Genomic DNA, 17,636 nt, shown 5'->3' on the forward strand with positions numbered 1-17,636 from the left:
ACAAGGGGCATAACACCGATGAGTGTTATCACCTCAAAAGCTCATTGAGCGCATGATCAAAGACGGCGAACTTAATCAGTTCGTTCGAGATCTGAGAGATAGGTTGGGGCCGAAGGAGAACCAAGAGGAGGAGGTAGAGGCCGATGAGCCAGAGCGAAGGGACAGGATAAGGGGCGAAGTAAAAACTATATCTGGGGGAAGCATCCTGGATAAGGATAGTAAGACAACAAAGAAGAAGTATGCCCGAAAAGTGTACAATCTGTATCAGTTCGGATAAGCAAAGCCCCATATGCCCATGACCTTCAGCACTGAAGACTACGAGGATGTCATTCGCCCGCACGAGGACCCTCTAACCATCAATCATATCATCGGGAAAAATAAGATATGCAAAGTAATGGTGGATACAGGCAGCTCGACCAACATACTGTTCCACAAAACCTACTGCAAGATGAACTTGGCTGGAGAGAAACTAGAGCCCTGCAACAAGGCTCCCCTTTATACCATTGGAGGGCATCCCATTCCGTTCGAGGGAACAATTACTCTACCGGTCCTCCTAGGCAAGTTGCCGTATACCGTCGAAAAGTCGGTGAAGTTTTATGTAGTTCGGATCGAAAGCCCGTACAATGCAATATTTGGCAGGCCCTTCTCATCAACCTGTGAAGCAGTGGAGTCTATACCCCACCTTAAACTCAAGTTCCCCCCCCCCCCGAGAAAGGGGTAGGAGAAATGAGAGGCGATCAGAAAACCGCCCGAATCATAATGCTGGAAGACCTTATGAAGGATCAGGAATATGAAGGACCGGATGGAACCGGAAAGAGGAAGTGGGTTGAGTCCGAGCCCAGCGGAAGCCGAGAAACATTGAACACTGAGTTGGAGAAATTTGGGGCCGATCTCTCGAGCCCGATTGCCGAAACCGAAGAAGTGGAATTGTACGCGGGCCATTCGGAAAAAATGGTTCGGATTGGAAAAAACATGGGGTCGGATCTGAAGACGAAGGTAATAGTTATCATTCGGCAATACCATGACGTGTTCGCCTAGGGGCCGGAAGACATTCCTGGATTGGGTCCCAAGACGGCAAAGCACTGCTTGAATGTGCAGCCCGAGGCCAAGCTTGTGAAGCAGAAGAAGAGGACATTTGCAGCCGAACGACCAAAGGTCATAGAGGCCGAAGTAGAAAAATTGTTGGAAGCCAAATTTATCGAGGAAATCGAATATCCCGACTGGCTGGCCAACATGGTGGTCGTTAAGAAGTCGAATGGGAAGTGGAGGATGTGCGTGGATTATACGGATCTCAATAAAGCATTCCTGAAGGATCACTATCCCTTGCCCAGTATCGACCAACTGATAGACGCCACGACAGGATGTGAGGTACTTAGTTTTTTTGACGCTTTTTCTGGCTATCATCAAATTTCTATGAATGACGAGGATGTGCCCAAGACATCGTTCATAACTCCGAAGGGGACTTATGCTTATATCAAAATGCCCTTCGGATTAAAGAACGTTGGAGCCACATTCCAGCGAATGGTAAACAAATTCTTTAAAGAGCAGATCGGAAGGAGCATGGAAGCATATGTGTATGACATGATTGTAAAATCACTGTTCCAAGATCATGCCGAAGACTTAAAAGAATGCTTCGAAACGCTCCGAAAGAACAACATGAGAATCAATCCGAACAAATGTACCTTCGGAGTCTCTAGTGGCAAGTTTCTTGGTTACATGGTCAGTGCCCGGGAAATAGAGGCGAACCCAGAGAAGACCGAGGCAGTTATTAATATGGAACCTCCCAAATGCATCAGAGACATCCAGAAATTGACAGGCCGGCTCGCCGCCCTTCGGAGTTTCATTTCCCAGTCAGCCGAGAAGGCACTCCCTTTCTTCGCCGTGCTCAAATGGTCAAAGAATTTTGAATGGGGGCCTGAATGTCAAAGGGCATTCGAAGAAGTAAAAGAATATCTTACAAAGGCACCACTCTTGATGAGGCCCGATCCGAAGGAGACCCTTCAGCTTTATCTAGCCATTTCTGACAGAACTCTGGGGGCAGTACTTGTGAAAAACCATGAAGGCAATCAGCATCCCATGTTCTACGTGTCTCATGTCCTCAAGGATGCAGAGACAAGGTACCCCAATGCCGAAAAATTCGCATATGGGTTGGTTATGGCCTCCCAAAAATTGTGACATTATTTCCAAGGCCGGACGATCCAAGTTATTACCAGCCAACCTCTGAAAAAGATTTTAACAAGGCCCGAAGCCTCTGGAAGAGTCGTTGCATAGTCCATCGAACTCGGGGAATTTGATCTCGAGTACGTTCCCCGAACGGTAATTAAAGCTCAGGCTTTGGCCGACTTCATGGTTGAATGCACATTCTCGGGTCCGAAGGATCTTTCACCCGACGAACAACTAATCCGGATCCCTGGGAAGTGGAAACTTTTTGCAGATGGGTTGGTAGCCAGAAAAAAGTGTGGGGCCGGCTTAATCCTCTCCAGCCCCGAAGGATTCGAGATATGCCAAGCCATAAGATTCGACTCTCCTTTGACAAATAATGAAGCCGGATACGAGGATCGAGCTGGCCCGAAGCCTTGAGGCGAAGCACCTAAGGGCCTTTAGCGATTCCATGCTGGTTGTAAAACACTTCACCGGGGAATATGAGCAAAGAGATCCCCGAACGAAAGCCTATGCTGCAAAGTTAAAAAATGCTTCTTTATCATTTGAAACCTTTAAACTAAGTCAAATTGGCAGAGAAAATAATGCTAGGGTAGAGGCCCTTTCCAGGCTAGCTTCGGCCGAGACACAGAAATTAACTGATTCTATTTACCTCACCGAAGCCAAGATGCCCTCGATCTCGAGAAGAAAGAATGTCTTGAAATCCACCAGGGGAGCGATTGGATGACCCCCCTCAGGAACTTTCTGGAGAAAGGAATTCTACCTCCAGACCGAAGGGAAGCCCTAAAAATTAAATACAAAGCATCGAGCTACACAATCATTAATGGGTGGATGTATCGCCGATCAGTCAGTCAGCCCCTTCTGCGATGTTTGAACACCGAAGAACAACGACAGGCTCTGGAGGCGGTGCACGAAAAAATTTGCGGCGAGCACCTGGCTGGTCGGTCACTCGCCTTTAAAATTCTCCGACAGGGATTCTTCTGGCCCACTCTGAAGGTCGACGCCAGCAACTATGCCAAAAGGTGTGTATAGTGCCAGCTGTTCGCCACTATCCCGAAACAGCCCCCAGAAGAGATGACGTCGGTGCTAAGTCCCATTTCGTTCACCGTGTGGGCTGTGGATATTGTGGGCATTCTCCCGAAGAGCACGAGGCAAGCCAAATACTGCATAATTGCCATCGATTATATGGCCAAGTGGGTTGAAGCACGACCTCTCTCCGCCATTACCGAAGAAGCAACAAAGAAGTTCTTCTTGGAACAGATTATTCTCCGGTTCGGGATCCCGAAGATCTGCATCTCTGACAATGGGACCCATTTTATTGGGAACAAATTTCGTAAGTTCCTGCACCACTTCGGAATTGAACAGAATTTTAGCTCAGTCGCCCACCCGCTAGGGAAGGGGGTCGTAGAAGCGGCGAACAAAGTAATCTTTCAAGGAGTAAAGAAGAGGCTGAGAGAAGCTAAAGGAAGATGGGCGGAAGAACTCCCTTGGATCTTATGGGCTTACCGAACGACCCCTAGGACATCAACATGAGAAACTCCCTTCAAAATGGCATATGGAACTGAAGCCCTAGTTCCAGTCGAAGTAGGCTTGGAATCATATCGAACTGAGACCTACAATGTATGAACTCATAGCTTCGGGCTGAGGGCGAATGTAGACTTATTGGAGGAAGAAAGAGAAGTCGTCCACCAAAGGAACATGAGGTACTTGCTACAAGCGGCACAACACTATGACTCCAACGTCAAGAAGAGGTCTTTCGGAGTCGGAGACCCAGTCCTAAGGGAGCTAGCCGCATCTATACCGGCCAAACAAGGAAAGCTTTAGCCTAACTGGGAGGGGCCCTATAAGGTGATCGAGGTCGTTCGTCCTGGAACGTACAAGCTTGAAATATTATCGGGCGAAGCAATCAAAAACACTTGGCACGCCAGTCGCCTTCGAAAATTTTATCAGTAAGGAACTTCTTTAAAGTTTGTACTTGAATTTTTATATGATGTAAGCAGTTCGATTATAAATAAAGATGCATTTTCCTGTCACGTTTCTTTATTTACCAACTCCGCGGCTGCACGCGTATTATCTGAGGGCGATCCCGAAGACGATAAACCCTACGTCCGCCGCCCTTGTCTAATTTGTTAATGAAGCATGTAACATAAGGGGCAATCACCCAAAAATCAAACATCCTTCACTACACTATTATGATTTAATTTACACATGGTAAACACGAATTAAGGGCCTTAAGGGGCAATCCTAGAATAACGCCCTATCCTTCATCTTTCCCTTGTTCATGTGCTATTAAAAAAGTCCGAAGGAAACCCTGTCCAGGGGCAATCTAAAAGAAGAACATGGTCCTTCGGCCTAAATCACGTGTTCTAAACATAAAAGGACAAAAACCCGGTCTAGGGGCAATTCCGAAGAAGACCTCTTATTGACCGAACGAACAATGACATGCTGATCTAGGGGCAATCACTGAACGATCAGCATCCCTGTTCCTTCTCCCAAGTGCAGTAGAAGAATTAACAGCCTGAAGTCACCTTCGGCCTTTAACCCTTAGGGCCATAGGGGGTAGTAAGGCAACAATTCATTTTATTAAGATCGTTAAGGCAAATGAATAAGCCGAAGATACGATTCATTTTATTAAAATTATCAAAATTGCTAAGGCAAAAGCCGAAGATGCGATTCATTTCATTAAAATTGTTAAGGCAAATAAAGTCGAAGATACAATTCATTTTATCAAGATCGTTAAGGCGAATGAATGTGCCGATGATGCGATTCATTAAAATTGTTAAGGCAAATAAAGCCAAAGATATAATTTATTTTATTAAAATCGTTAAGGCGAAGCCGAAGATGCGATTCATTTTTAATCGTTAAGGCAAATCAATAATGTCGAAGAGGCGATTCATTTTATTAAAATTGTTAAGGCGAATGGAGCCGAAGATACAATTACTAGAATCGTTAAATAAAAGAGACAATGTTGATGAAAGATGAAAGATGCATTAAAATATAAAAGCCCGAAGGCTAGTTAAATTACAAAAGCTCGAAGGCAGGAGTACTAATTATAAAAAATAAAAATACAAGTCAAAAAGATGAACGAAGAATGTCACTGCAAGAGTTGGGTATGACCATAGAAATACCAACGGCAAACTTCGCAACAAGATCATCTTCCGTCATATCAAGCACCTCAGTGCTGAAAGCTTAGGCCTGAGGGTCTTCATCTGAGAGCTCTTCGTCTTCGCCGGAGGAGACAGGAGAGGCTTCAACTGCCGGCCGGCCGATAGGATCCTCCAGGCTGTCGTCCAGCAACTGCTTATAGTCCCAGTTCAGGCCATGGGCCTTCTCCAGGACATAGTCAGTGCCGAACTGAAAGCAGCGCTCTTCCGTCTGGTCCAGCTGCTTCTGCTTCTTCCGAAGCTCCTTGCGGGACCTCTTCAACTGGACGTTCTGGTGGGAGATCCTCCGGTTCGCCTTCTCCAATTCGGTCTCCAGCCGAGACTTGTCCTCCCTCAGTACGGTGGCCATGCCATCCAGGACCTCATTCTGGGCTTTCACCCTTACAAGTTCCTCCTCGGCCGCCGTGGCCCTCCTCTCCAACTCCTTCACCTCGGCCATCCGAGTCTCAATGTCCCGAACTTTATCCTCCACGGCCGCGGCCCAAGGAGCAGCCTGCAAAAAAGACAAGACAAAAGCATTAGAAAAGGTGTTGAAGGAAAAAAGGATGAGCAAAATAAAAAATGAAGAAAATTTAAAAACATACCAGGGACAAAAAGGACAGAAGCTCAGTGCAAGCCTCGGTCGGAGAAGCCGAAGCAAAGGCCGACAGATCGGCCGGGAGCTGGAGACCGTGCCAGAGGTCCGAAGCAACCTCCTTCGTGGACTGCCTCGCTGGATAGACGGTGTGGTCGGACGTCAGCACACCCCATCCAGGGAGATAGGAGTGAACGACCCCCTCCCGGCTATGGGTCCTCTTGGAAGGATTCCATTCCCTCACCACCACCGGCTCGTCATCATCCGCATCAGAGGCCGCCGGAACCTGACGGAGCGGCGTGACCCTCTCCGCATCAGATCTATCCTCCGTCTCCTCGGAAGGATTCGGCGTGGACCCTCCATCAGCAGCCTTCTTCCTCGCCGCCTCTTCTGCGGCCCTCTTTTCGGCCGCCCTGGCCTTCTTCCTCTCAATCAGGGCCTCTCTCGAAGATACTGAAATGTAAACAGGAGGCAAGTTAGCACGAGCATGTATAACAATGATAAATTATATAGGCGGTGGAACAAAACTAATTAAAGAAAGAACAAAGGAAGAAGTTTTGTTACCCCCACCCCACAAGCTGCGGAGCCAGTCTCTATCCCGAAACTCCTCGGGACCCAGCTTGCTAACATTGACGTCTACTAGGGCCGCGTAGTCCTCCTTTTCCCTCTCTGTTAGACTCAGAGCGAGGAGCAGCGAAGGGTTCACGTCCCGCCAGACGGATAATGGGGCCAATTTTCGACCACTCATAAAGCACCAGTGAGTATGGGTCTGGTTATTACTGGAATTGGTGGCCGTCCAATCTGCCCGACCAGCCCGACGAACAATGGTGTAAAAGCCCGGGCTCTTCGGGTTCTTCCGGAAGTCATAATGCCACTAGAATAGCCTCGAAGTTGGACGAACTCCAGCATGAAGACACCTATTCTGGAAGCAATTGATATGGATGAATCCATTGGGATCCATCTGCCCCAGAGCGATCCCCATCTGTCTGAAGAGATACTTCACCATCTTCAGAATCGGCACTCTAAAACCACACTTGAAGGCCGCCTCCGAGATCCCGACGGCACAGCCACCGTACCCTTCCGGCACTCCCGACGTGTCGTAGATTCGTTCATTCTCCTTAGGGGCATAAAGCCAGAAGAAATTCCGAGGGACAAAGAAATCAGAATACATCTGAACTACCCTCTCCTTCGACAATTCTGACCGGTTATTCACCACCGGGTAATTCGCCGCCGATCCGAAAAGGTCTCGGCCCGTTCTCTCGGGACGAATAAAAGACGTTCCCACCAAAGTGCTCGACCTTGGGTCCCAAGTCTCTAGGGGGCGGTTCGCTCGGTCCATCTCCCTGTATTCAGAAACAGAGTGACGTTAGTCCATGTACTCGGGACAAGACAAAGGAAAAATGAAAAATATTAGAGGGCCGAGTACATGTCCCAAAACCGATCGAACAGTAAAAAGATCCGGAGTCGGCTCCCGAAGGCTGTTTAAAAGGGCAAGTCTCCCGAAGGGCGTACTCGCCCCTAGAAAACCCCTCGCCTGCCATCTTTAAACTCCGAACCGCCCATCAGCCCCCGGGTCGGCTCCCGAAGGATGTTCTTAGGCCAAGAACCCCCCGAAGAGAGTTCTTGGCTAAAAAACACCTCGCATGCCATCTTTAAACCCATGGGGAACCCAGAAAAACTTCTATTTCCTACCCAGAAATGCCCAAAAAACCCCAAAGACGCAACAACACACGCGTAGAACCCAGAAAAATCCCCTAAACTCAGAACTTAGACAAGGGCCATTGAGCAAACATGCAAATGCCATAAAATACAAAAACTTGCATGTAAATGTACAAGGAAACTGAAAAGCAAGAAAAGGGACTCACTGATTTGAAGGTGTTCTTGGACTGAGATGGGATAATCTGGGAAGACGGAGTTGTTGTTGCCCGTGATTGAAAAATTCGCCGCAGTTCTTTGCTGTGTGTGGAGAAACTTGAAGTGATAAAAGGAAAGGAAATGCACAAATAGGCTTATATAGGCGCCTAAAATGAATTCATAAAGGCGATGTTTGGGGGTTTTTAAAATAAACGACCCAGATTAAAACGGTTGAGATTCAACGGCTGAGATTGAGCCATGGAAAGACGTGCCAACAGCTGTCGCGTTAATGCACTACAAGTTCCCACAAGCTTGCCACGTGTACGACCGAAGATCGAGGCGGAACCGAGGGGGTCGCCCTAGGGTTTCTTCACCCCAATATGGGCCGAGACCGGTGTTTATCGGCCGGCCCGAAGGCCCAGCCGAAGGACAGGGACATGTTGGTTATAGGCCCAACAGGGCCCATCGAACGAAGGCCCACTATGCGATTAAGCTACCGGGCCGAATGACCTTCAGGCCCGCAAGACAAAGGCCCACCCACTCTTCTTCAGACCGTTGGAAAGCACAAGGGACATAACGCCCCCTTTTCACTCCCTCCATAATGATGAGTAACGGATGAGCATTCAAGGCAGAATTGGGTACAAAAACCCTTGTGAAGTAAGATAAAATACACACACTCTCACATACACTCTGCTTTTCTTGTATTATTACCACACCCTTACAACCAGATTCTTATTCTCACACCGGAGGTGAATCGGGGTACAAACCCTCGCATTCTCTTCACTTTTAGGTATAAGCCGAAGCCACCTTCAGGGCAGCCAAGCCTGTTCAAACTCCCGAAGGAATCTGGGCGTAACAGGAACTATAATAATAAAACCTAAATTAGGAAACATTAGTACCTCAAATGCTTTGTTTGTAATTTTGTTTCACCAGTTTTTCGAAATCCACAAGTGACTCATGACTTCCTGTGAGAGGCAATAGCACATTACTCGACCAACTATGTTAGAACTTAGAATTGATTAAAGGGAAAATGAATTTTTCCGTCACCCAATTTATTGTATGTTTAGAAATTTACCACTCAACTATAATTTTTTTTTGTTTTACTCGCTAATGTTAGGTTCGGATTTTTTTTAGTCACTAACGTTAGGTTCGGATTTGATTATTAGTATTTTGTCAATTTTCTATAGCATTATTAAAATATAGTGATAACCAATACAAAAAGTGTCATATGTGTCTTATAAGAAAGTTTATATGTGTCTGAGTTTGCTAGATGCATATGGAGGAGTCGTATAATGTCTGGATTATATACGTATGTTATAGGAAGGCCGCATATTATTTTAAAAATCTGATCAGAACAGATGTATATACATTGTAAACAAACGCATAAAATCAGTTCTTATACGTCTTTTATTTTTTAAGTGAGGCACTAAACTCAAAACCAAAATTATGAGGAAGAAACATCCCAATCCGTACTAAAATTATTGGGAAATAAAAAAATAAAAAATTCAATATAATCAAATTAGCAAACTGATCATAAAGTACTAAAACACATTAAAAAATTACATATCAATATTTTATTAAACGACATTTTCAAAAACCAAATGAAATTACAAATCACAACTCTCACAAGATATTTTTCTTACAAACATAGTTTTATAACTTATTTTTAAGATTTTTTTTGTATATAAAAATTTAAACGTTAAATTATTATTCATATTTTTTTTTAAAATAATTCATAAAACTACATCTTTTAGAAGTCTTACAATGCTTGTCAAACTCTCATCACCAAGGTAAACGTCTTGGAGGACATACGAGTACTATATATAAAGATATAGACATATATCAAATAATTAAAATATTACAGATTACCACTATATTTTAATAATGATACAAAAAATTAACATAATGCTAATAATCAAATTTGAACCTAACATTAGTGACTAAAAACAAATATGAACCTAACATTAGTGAGCAAAAGAAAAAAAATAATAGTTAAATTATAAGTTCCTAAAAACACGTTAAGTTAGGTGACGAAAAAATCCTTTTCCTTTGATTAAATGAATTTTGGTTACGCATTTTTTTGCCCTTCACTCACAAAATTGAAAGTGGCGGGCGCATAAATTTTCTTTCATGCCCACATTAAATTGTGAGAACGTTGGGGGCGACTGAAAATAGAACCTTAGTCCTCTATTGTGAGAATGTTGGGGGTGGTTGAGAATCGCACATTAGTCCTCCAGCCGCCTAAATTCTGATACAACTCATCTAAAACCTTAAGGTATCAGAGGAATACCCAACTTGATCTATATTTTAACTGTCTTTGTCACATTCATACAGCTTTTCGCCATGTAAATTCACGCTTTTTTTTTTGCTAGTTATGTAAATTCACACTTTCTTTAAACTTTCAATAGGAAATGAACAGAAGTATTTATTTTTTATGGCTTCTTTTACACTCTGATATCTGAACTCTGAACAATGATAACCTGATAAATACATTCTGTAATCTTATCCTCAAACTCACATATCAGACTCTTTTTTCTTCACAGCCCAGTGACATTCAATAACTTGAGGTAACCGTGATGTTAGCTTATATTTTTACTTGTATATAGGGTCGGTTTGTCAATTCCGTTAAAGTGGATTTATTGGCTTATAAGCCCGTAACAACTTATTGACGAGTGTTTGTCGACCCAGCTTATAAGTTGAATTTATAACTTATGAATTTATAACTTATAAGCTGATAAGTTGAATGTTGGTAACGATGTATTTTTTCACAACTTATTTTTGATTTTTCGTTTTTTTATCAATTTTAATTTTAGAATATATTTTTTTAAATGTTAATATATCTTAAAATATAAGAATTAAGATAATTATATATAAAAATTATTTATTTTAATTCATTTAAATAAAAACAATTCTGACTTATAAGTTAAATTATCCAAACACTTATATAACTTATAAGTATTTATTAACATATCATTTATTACTAACTTATTCATTTTAAGTCATAAGTTACTTATTTTAAGATTTCTTAAACGGGCACATAATCTAGATTTTTTCCTCACAGACAAAGACAATCCGCTGTATTATTCCAGTAGCCAGGCTTTCAACGACATGCCTATCCCGAATTTCTTAAATTCATTAACAGTTTCTGGCACTAAGAATGTAAAACTTCCAAAATTTGCCAAAGATTGCAAATGAATGGTTTTGTAACATTTGTCATTGTCTCTCTTTCAATCATCCAACATTTCTTCCAGTCGACACACTTCAAGACTTTGCGTTCTTTCCAGAACAATTTGGTCAATAACAAGATATTCTGCCCTGGCATGAGACAAAAATCTATCATCTAATATTTCTTCATCAGTCTAAAATCATCAGCACAGCTACGCTTAAAGCTAGTTTTCTTTACATTCAGATTCAGATTCTTTCTTCATATATACAAATTATTGATTGATAGTCTCATTACATTGTTAGCTTGAAATATCATAATAAAATTCGTGACCCGTTTTCCATTTGAAATTCTGGATTTGATCAAATAAGCTGTTTGGAAATTTGGATTTAAATTTTGAATTTTATTGAAAATTCAGGACATTCAAATATGAGTATTTGAAATGATAACTGAAATTCTATCATTTAAAATCCCTCATTTGAAATAAAATATAAATTTTCAAACGGCCTCTAAAACGTTTCAGTTTTAACCCTCACTATTATAACATAAGCATTGCAACATTCATTCTTTCGGTGCGAATGCATGCCTAAACTTAAACTCATTCTTTAATTTCTCCATTATCTCATGCTCATTCTCTTTGGTTGAACTCTTTATTTCTTATCAACGCGCCTTGTAGAAGATCTTGGTATCTATCAAGTTTACTACAACTAGAAAATTTGCGCAATTATTTTTTAGGACAAAACTTTTTGTTTATTTTCAAATAAAATCATAACAACACTTTGTGCCCGTTTAAAAAATTTTAAAATGAGTAATTTATGACTTAAATGGAATAAGTCACTTATAAGTGATAAATTAATAAATGTTTATAAGTTATACAAGTATTTGGATAATTTAATTTATAAGTCAATTTTTTTATTTAAATAAACCAAAATAAATAATTTTTAAATATAATTATCTTAATTCTTACTTTTTAAGTTAGATTAACAGTTAAAAAAAATATTTTAAAACTAAAATTGATAAAAAAAATCAAAAATAAAAAATAAATTGAAAAAAAGTAAGTTGTTATTAACATTCAATTTATTAATTTATAAGTTGTAAATTTAGCTTATAAATTGTGTTAACAAACACTAGTTAATAAGTGTTGCAAATTTATAAGCCGGGAGTTTGACAAACGGTCTATCAGAATCATAGCAAGTCCATAATGTTTAGAACTTCTGTTTACGCACTCAATCTGCAAGTCAGTTGCTCTTTTTCAAAAATAAAATTATGTGATATAACGTACGTGTTGATTTGGCCTACTCGATTAGTCCATCTCTAGACCATACATTTTAATAAGCTTTGTACAAGCCATGCCATCGAGATTTTCAGTCATTGTATACATGTTTATCTGGTCATCTTAATTCTCTGATTCTTTTTTTCGGTATTCATTTACATTTAACTCATCATATTCCATATAGAACATGTAATATTTAATGCATGAGATCAGGCTGATCAGCTACACAAGAAATTTGTGAGAAAGTTCATGTTAACTTGTTAAGTGGGGCAGAAAGTTCATGTTAACATGTTAAGTGGGGCGGAAAAGAGTGGCACAGACACTATCATTTCAAAGACAAAATGAGTAACGAACAGCAAGTGGAGTTTACTTTCAAACCTTTTTCTTCCTTCTAAATCAAGCAATACTGCAATAGTAGATGAATATACTTTAGTCTTTTAGTAAATGGTAAGTTTCATTTCACTAACCAAGCTACTGGAAAGTGAAAATATTAAATTCCAGCTAGCTATGATACTCTGTGCAGTGTACATAGCCATCATTCATTGGAGTAGTTGCGCCAGTTATTGCACACATACACCACACAGATAAGGATTAAGGTCCGGGTCCTTGCTCAACGATTGTTGCAACATATCATTCATCCTTACGGCAATTAGGACAAACTTTCAGAATATCCATATTATCTGTTTATTGTTCGTAGGAAGTATAATGTAACAATCATCTGTCCTCGAGGGAGTCCATCCATACATATATCACAAAGTACATTATTGTGATGTATTTGGCTAGAGTCCAATATATGTCCACATCATGCTGAGTCAGAAATATAGCAACTGCATATGAACTATGGAGAGGTAGATCTTAAACTAGAAAAGTTGAGATTCTGCATAGATGAACCTAAATGTCACTATAAATTTTTCCTCTGACAAAATGATGTGAATCTAACTCTGAGATTGAGAGGTGACTTACATATTTGCATTTGGCTTTAAAATCTCAAATATGACAATAGACCAACTCATCCATTAATAACTCAAAGACATGATCAATACAACAAGTGGTAGGATTCAAAAACAAGGGCCAAGGACAAAAGCAAAACTTCACATGGTCTCACTTGATTTCACAAACCTTAAAGAACAAAAACTATGGAACACTCAAAAACTACTCCATTAACAAAAACAAACACAACAAACATTACAACATTATTATTCTCCTTAAAAATACAGATACACTTGTCTTCCATAAATACTTTCTTGCTAACTTAACAAATCAAGAAGATACAAAATATCACTTTCACATTAATAATCAAGCATTGCTCCTGAATGATCCAAGGGCTTTGACTGCACCTGCTCTCAGGATAAATTGGTGATAAAATGCAGCTATTGCTGCGCCAATGAAGGGTCCAACCCAGAATAGCCACTACAATAACATTACAAAAAAAAAATCAGGATCATTGTAATTTTCCAAGGAAACAAAAATTATCAAAAATTGACAGTATTTTCTTAAAAGGTATACTGACATGATCATCCCAAGCCTTGTCCTGGTTGTAAATTACAGCAGCTCCAAGACTCCTGGCAGGGTTGATACCGGTGCCGGTGATGGGAATGGTGGCAAGATGAACCATGAAAACAGCAAATCCAATAGGGAGAGGTGCCAAAACCTACATTTTATTTTCACATTTTTAGCCAACTAGTGTTTTCTGTATTGCATTATTAGTTTACATAAAAATGGAATTACTTATCAACTAATATTAGTAGCTAACTATCTAATACATCTCTTCAAGCAAGACCAACATGGCTAGCAACCTTTTTCACTTGCAAGTTGCAACATGTGAGAGTAGGTATTTCACCACTATAATAATGAGATGAAGAATGTATAGTGAAAATGAAAGTAACTAACAAATATGTTATTTTTTCCAATGAGATAGAAAAAATGAAGGATAGCAAATAAATGGCCAAGATTTCCTTATTATATTTATATAAAAACAGCAAAACATGGAGTGTTTTGTAGGTAGAAAAAAACAGTGAAATCATGTCCTGTCTCTCTCCTCGTCTATGTGATCTAACCACAACCACATAATCTCCGGTCCAACTTAATGCTGCACATGCAGATGCAGGACATGAAAGTTGCTGTAAATTTGGCCATTTTTTTCTGTGTCATAAGAAAACAATATTTACCTACAGGCTACAGCATATTGATGCAATAATACAAATGAGTACCATACCAAAGCATGGTCAGTATTAGTGCAAGTGTCTCTCCGGAGTATAGGCCAGGAAAATGTAACAAATTTATGCAAACTGCCCTGAGAGAGCTGACTGCCCATCATTGGGAGCCTACTTTTGGGTCGATATCGAGGGTGTACGGGAATCGAACTTCAAATACCCGTTAATCTAAATTCTGATATCAAGTTAAATAATTAATTTATCTAAAACCTTCGCATTAAGATATTCTTATGTTATATACCAAGTTTCTAGCAGACCTATCTATATAGGATACACATATTGTATTAAAGAGGCCGGTGATTTGTAGTTGAATTTTATGCATGACCTGTGAATACTTTGTGCAATTTGAATAAGTTAGGTGTTATATAACATAACCATATGTTATCGAAATGAAGTGAGGAATACATGGTACATACAGGAACGTGCGAGTCTCTAGCATTTCTCTTTGGATCAGTGGCTGAGAAAACAGTGTAGACAAGAACAAAAGTTCCGATAATCTCAGCGGCTAATCCAGTGCCTTTACTGTAGCCGTCGGCTAGCTCATTGGCTCCTCCGCCGTACCTCTTGTAGTACGGCTGCTGGAATGCCTTCACTAACCCAACACCGCATATGGCTCCTAAACACTGAGCCACCATGTACATCAATGCTCGAATTAGCGACACTTTTCGAGCCAAGAATAGCCCGAATGTCACTGCTGGATTAATATGACCCCCTGCAACAAATCAAAAATATGTCAATTAAATTTTACTTATATCATGATTCATGACACAACTGATAAATTATTATAAGTCCCGATAAAACAAAAATAAATTTTAATTTTATGGGACTTATAAATTATTTCTAATAAAATTTATCAGTTGTGTCTTGCGCAACAATAATTTTTTTAGTCAAAAAATTACGAGATGAAATGTGAAGATAATTACCAGAAATACCGGCAGTGCAGTAGACAAGAACGAAGATCATGCCACCGAAAGCCCAGGCAATGCCGAGAATGCCAACGCCACCACACTGATCACCACCATCAGCATCTAAATCTGTCTGTCTTTTGTAGCCAATAACAGTCAAGACAGTTATGTAAAGGAAGAGAAGAGTTGCTATGAACTCCGCTATGACTGCCCTGTAAAATGACCATTTAGTGAGCTCATGAGGGTCTACTAGTGGTACTGGTGGTGGCTCAACGTAGTCTTTGCCGGAGAATGAACCTTTCTCAGCCACTTCTACGTCTTTTGTCATGATAAATTGTGATATTTTATGATCACAATATAAATGTGAGGAGTGAAAATGTAATATCGAGGGGAGGAAGCAGAGTTGGTATGGATAATTTGTGGGAAATGAAAGGAGGAAAGATGGGGTATATATGGAGGAAAAAAGTGAAGTGGTGATTAAACCTATTTATTTTTAATTTCCTTTTTAATATAAGTTTAATATATCTGTACATTTATTATAGATATAAAATATCTGATAAGTGAAATTCGAATATAAAATTTATTTATCATCATACAAAAGAATGTATTCCCTGACTACCCAGCCAAGTTAATGATAAGTAATTATACAAAAAATAAATGAACATAACAAAAGATGCACTGTGTATGCATGATTATATGAATTTTGTCTTTTAAAATAAAAGGTCACGATTCACTATCATCATTTTAAATATGAAAAAGTATCAGACTGATTACCAAAATATTTACTAAATGTCACGTACCATTTTTTTATTTATTAAATAAAAATATCATATATTCACGTCAATAATATCAATTAAATAATTACTTATTATCACATTAAGTATGTAATAATTTTTTCTACTTTTTTTTTTGCCTTTAACATTATTCTTTAAATATTTTAATTAAAAAAATGATAAAGTAACCAAACCTTTTGAGTAACGAATATTAGGCGTTGTTTGTTTATACGAAGATAATTAAAAACTCTGTTTAATCGGCCATTATACAATTTAAGTTACACTCTTAGTTTGGATTACTTTTTAAAAAAATTACATTTTATATTACTAGTAATTCTAGTGACATAAAAATATATAATAAATTTATTATAAAATTGCTATATTGAAAATAAAAAGCGAAAATATTTAACATATCAAATAAATATCTATCTATCCCAAATTATCCTAGAACTAAATAAAAAAATCACCTATAACAAGGACAGAGAAATAATTGATTATAAATTATTACAAAACTGCTATATATAAAGTAAACAATTCTATTTTTATAATCAAAATCTTAAAATAATATTTTTAAATAATTAATCAAGGAGAAAGTATGTATAAAAAGTTCTCACCTGTGTTGGATTGTGAATTCTTTTTTTTAAAAAAATAAAATAAAATTTGGTACCACAGAAAAAAATAAACTTCTTTGAAATGAAATTATGATAACCTAATTATTTTTGGGATAGAGTACTTCTCCATCCCTAGTGACTTTTTCCAACTAGTTTGTGTATAAAAACAAATTCCAGCATATTTTTAAAAATTGCTTCTTAAATTAAAATTTAATATTTATATTTTTATTCATAAAATATTAAAATAAAAGATTATTTCTCGTGAAATTATCTTTTTTATCCAATTTAAATCTTAAATAAAAAGTCAACTAGACTTTAGTAACGACTATCTCGTAAAAATTCACCGACCTCGAGAATTGTTTGAGATTATAATGCAATGGTGTCCCTTTACTACAGTAGAGTAAATAATTGTCGACACGTGTATGACGTTAGATCACTTGTCGGTAGAATTTTCGAGATGTTTCGAACTCCGTATCTTTTCACTGCACCTTAGATTTAAATATGTGGCCTCCAATTATTTGCCGGTTTATTTATTTCCGCGTGACTAAATTGTAGTAATATTTTTAAAAGTATTTATTTAATCTTTTTTAATCTTTATGATTAAAATGTATTTAAATTATTAGTACAAGTCTTCTGTTAGAAAATAAGCATTCAAGATGTAAAAAATATCTAGATAATCAATTTTAATGTTATGCTTATTAAGCATACCTTTTTTATTTGAAAACAAATAATGAGAAATGTTATATAATTCATTAAAAATATTACAGTATTAGTTTCTCTGTTTACTATTTTTTTATAGTAACTCGTAGGAGTAAATCACTCGCTCTCATGTTTCAAAATATTATTTCTTTCGATATCTAAGCTACACACATACGCGGGAATATAAAAATAATATTAATATGTAAATAAAAGATGTCCGAATAATTAATCTTTTTAGTCGCCTCCC

At 38.7% G+C, this 17,636-nt stretch overlaps 2 protein-coding genes across 2 annotated transcripts; one reads left to right on the top strand and one right to left on the bottom strand.

The window, feature by feature from the left end:
• Window positions 1–295: 295 nt before the first annotated feature.
• On the top strand, window positions 296–721 carry LOC141696281 (uncharacterized). The gene has a single exon (XM_074500440.1). The coding sequence runs from the start codon at window positions 296–298 to the stop codon at window positions 719–721; it is 426 nt and encodes a 141-aa protein (XP_074356541.1).
• A 12,547-nt stretch (window positions 722–13,268) lies between these two features.
• LOC141695211 (aquaporin PIP2-4-like) lies at window positions 13,269–15,731 on the bottom strand. Its single transcript, XM_074499465.1, has 4 exons — window positions 15,325–15,731; window positions 14,818–15,113; window positions 13,699–13,839; window positions 13,269–13,598 (listed from the first exon to the last, which is right to left on the bottom strand). Exons 1-4 carry the CDS (start codon window positions 15,632–15,634, stop codon window positions 13,485–13,487), a joined length of 861 nt encoding a protein of 286 aa, XP_074355566.1. The 5' UTR covers window positions 15,635–15,731; the 3' UTR covers window positions 13,269–13,484.
• Between the last annotated feature and the right edge of the window lie 1,905 nt (window positions 15,732–17,636).

This window comes from Apium graveolens, chromosome 11, assembly GCF_009905375.1.
Source record: "Apium graveolens cultivar Ventura chromosome 11, ASM990537v1, whole genome shotgun sequence".
Lineage (NCBI taxonomy): Eukaryota > Viridiplantae > Streptophyta > Magnoliopsida > Apiales > Apiaceae > Apium > Apium graveolens.

Bases quoted from the DNA above. Each gene is read 5' to 3' on its own strand.
- LOC141696281 (XM_074500440.1), top strand. From the start codon at position 296: ATGACCTTCAGCACTGAAGACTACGAGGATGTCATTCGCCCGCACGAG.
- LOC141695211 (XM_074499465.1), bottom strand. From the start codon at position 15,634: ATGACAAAAGACGTAGAAGTGGCTGAGAAAGGTTCATTCTCCGGCAAA. The intron at 15,114-15,324 runs GTAATTATCTTC...GATTTGTTGCAG, and splicing joins CTGCACTGCCGGTATTTCTG to GGGGTCATATTAATCCAGCA. The intron at 13,840-14,817 runs GTATGTACCATG...AATAAAATGTAG, and splicing joins CTAGAGACTCGCACGTTCCT to GTTTTGGCACCTCTCCCTAT.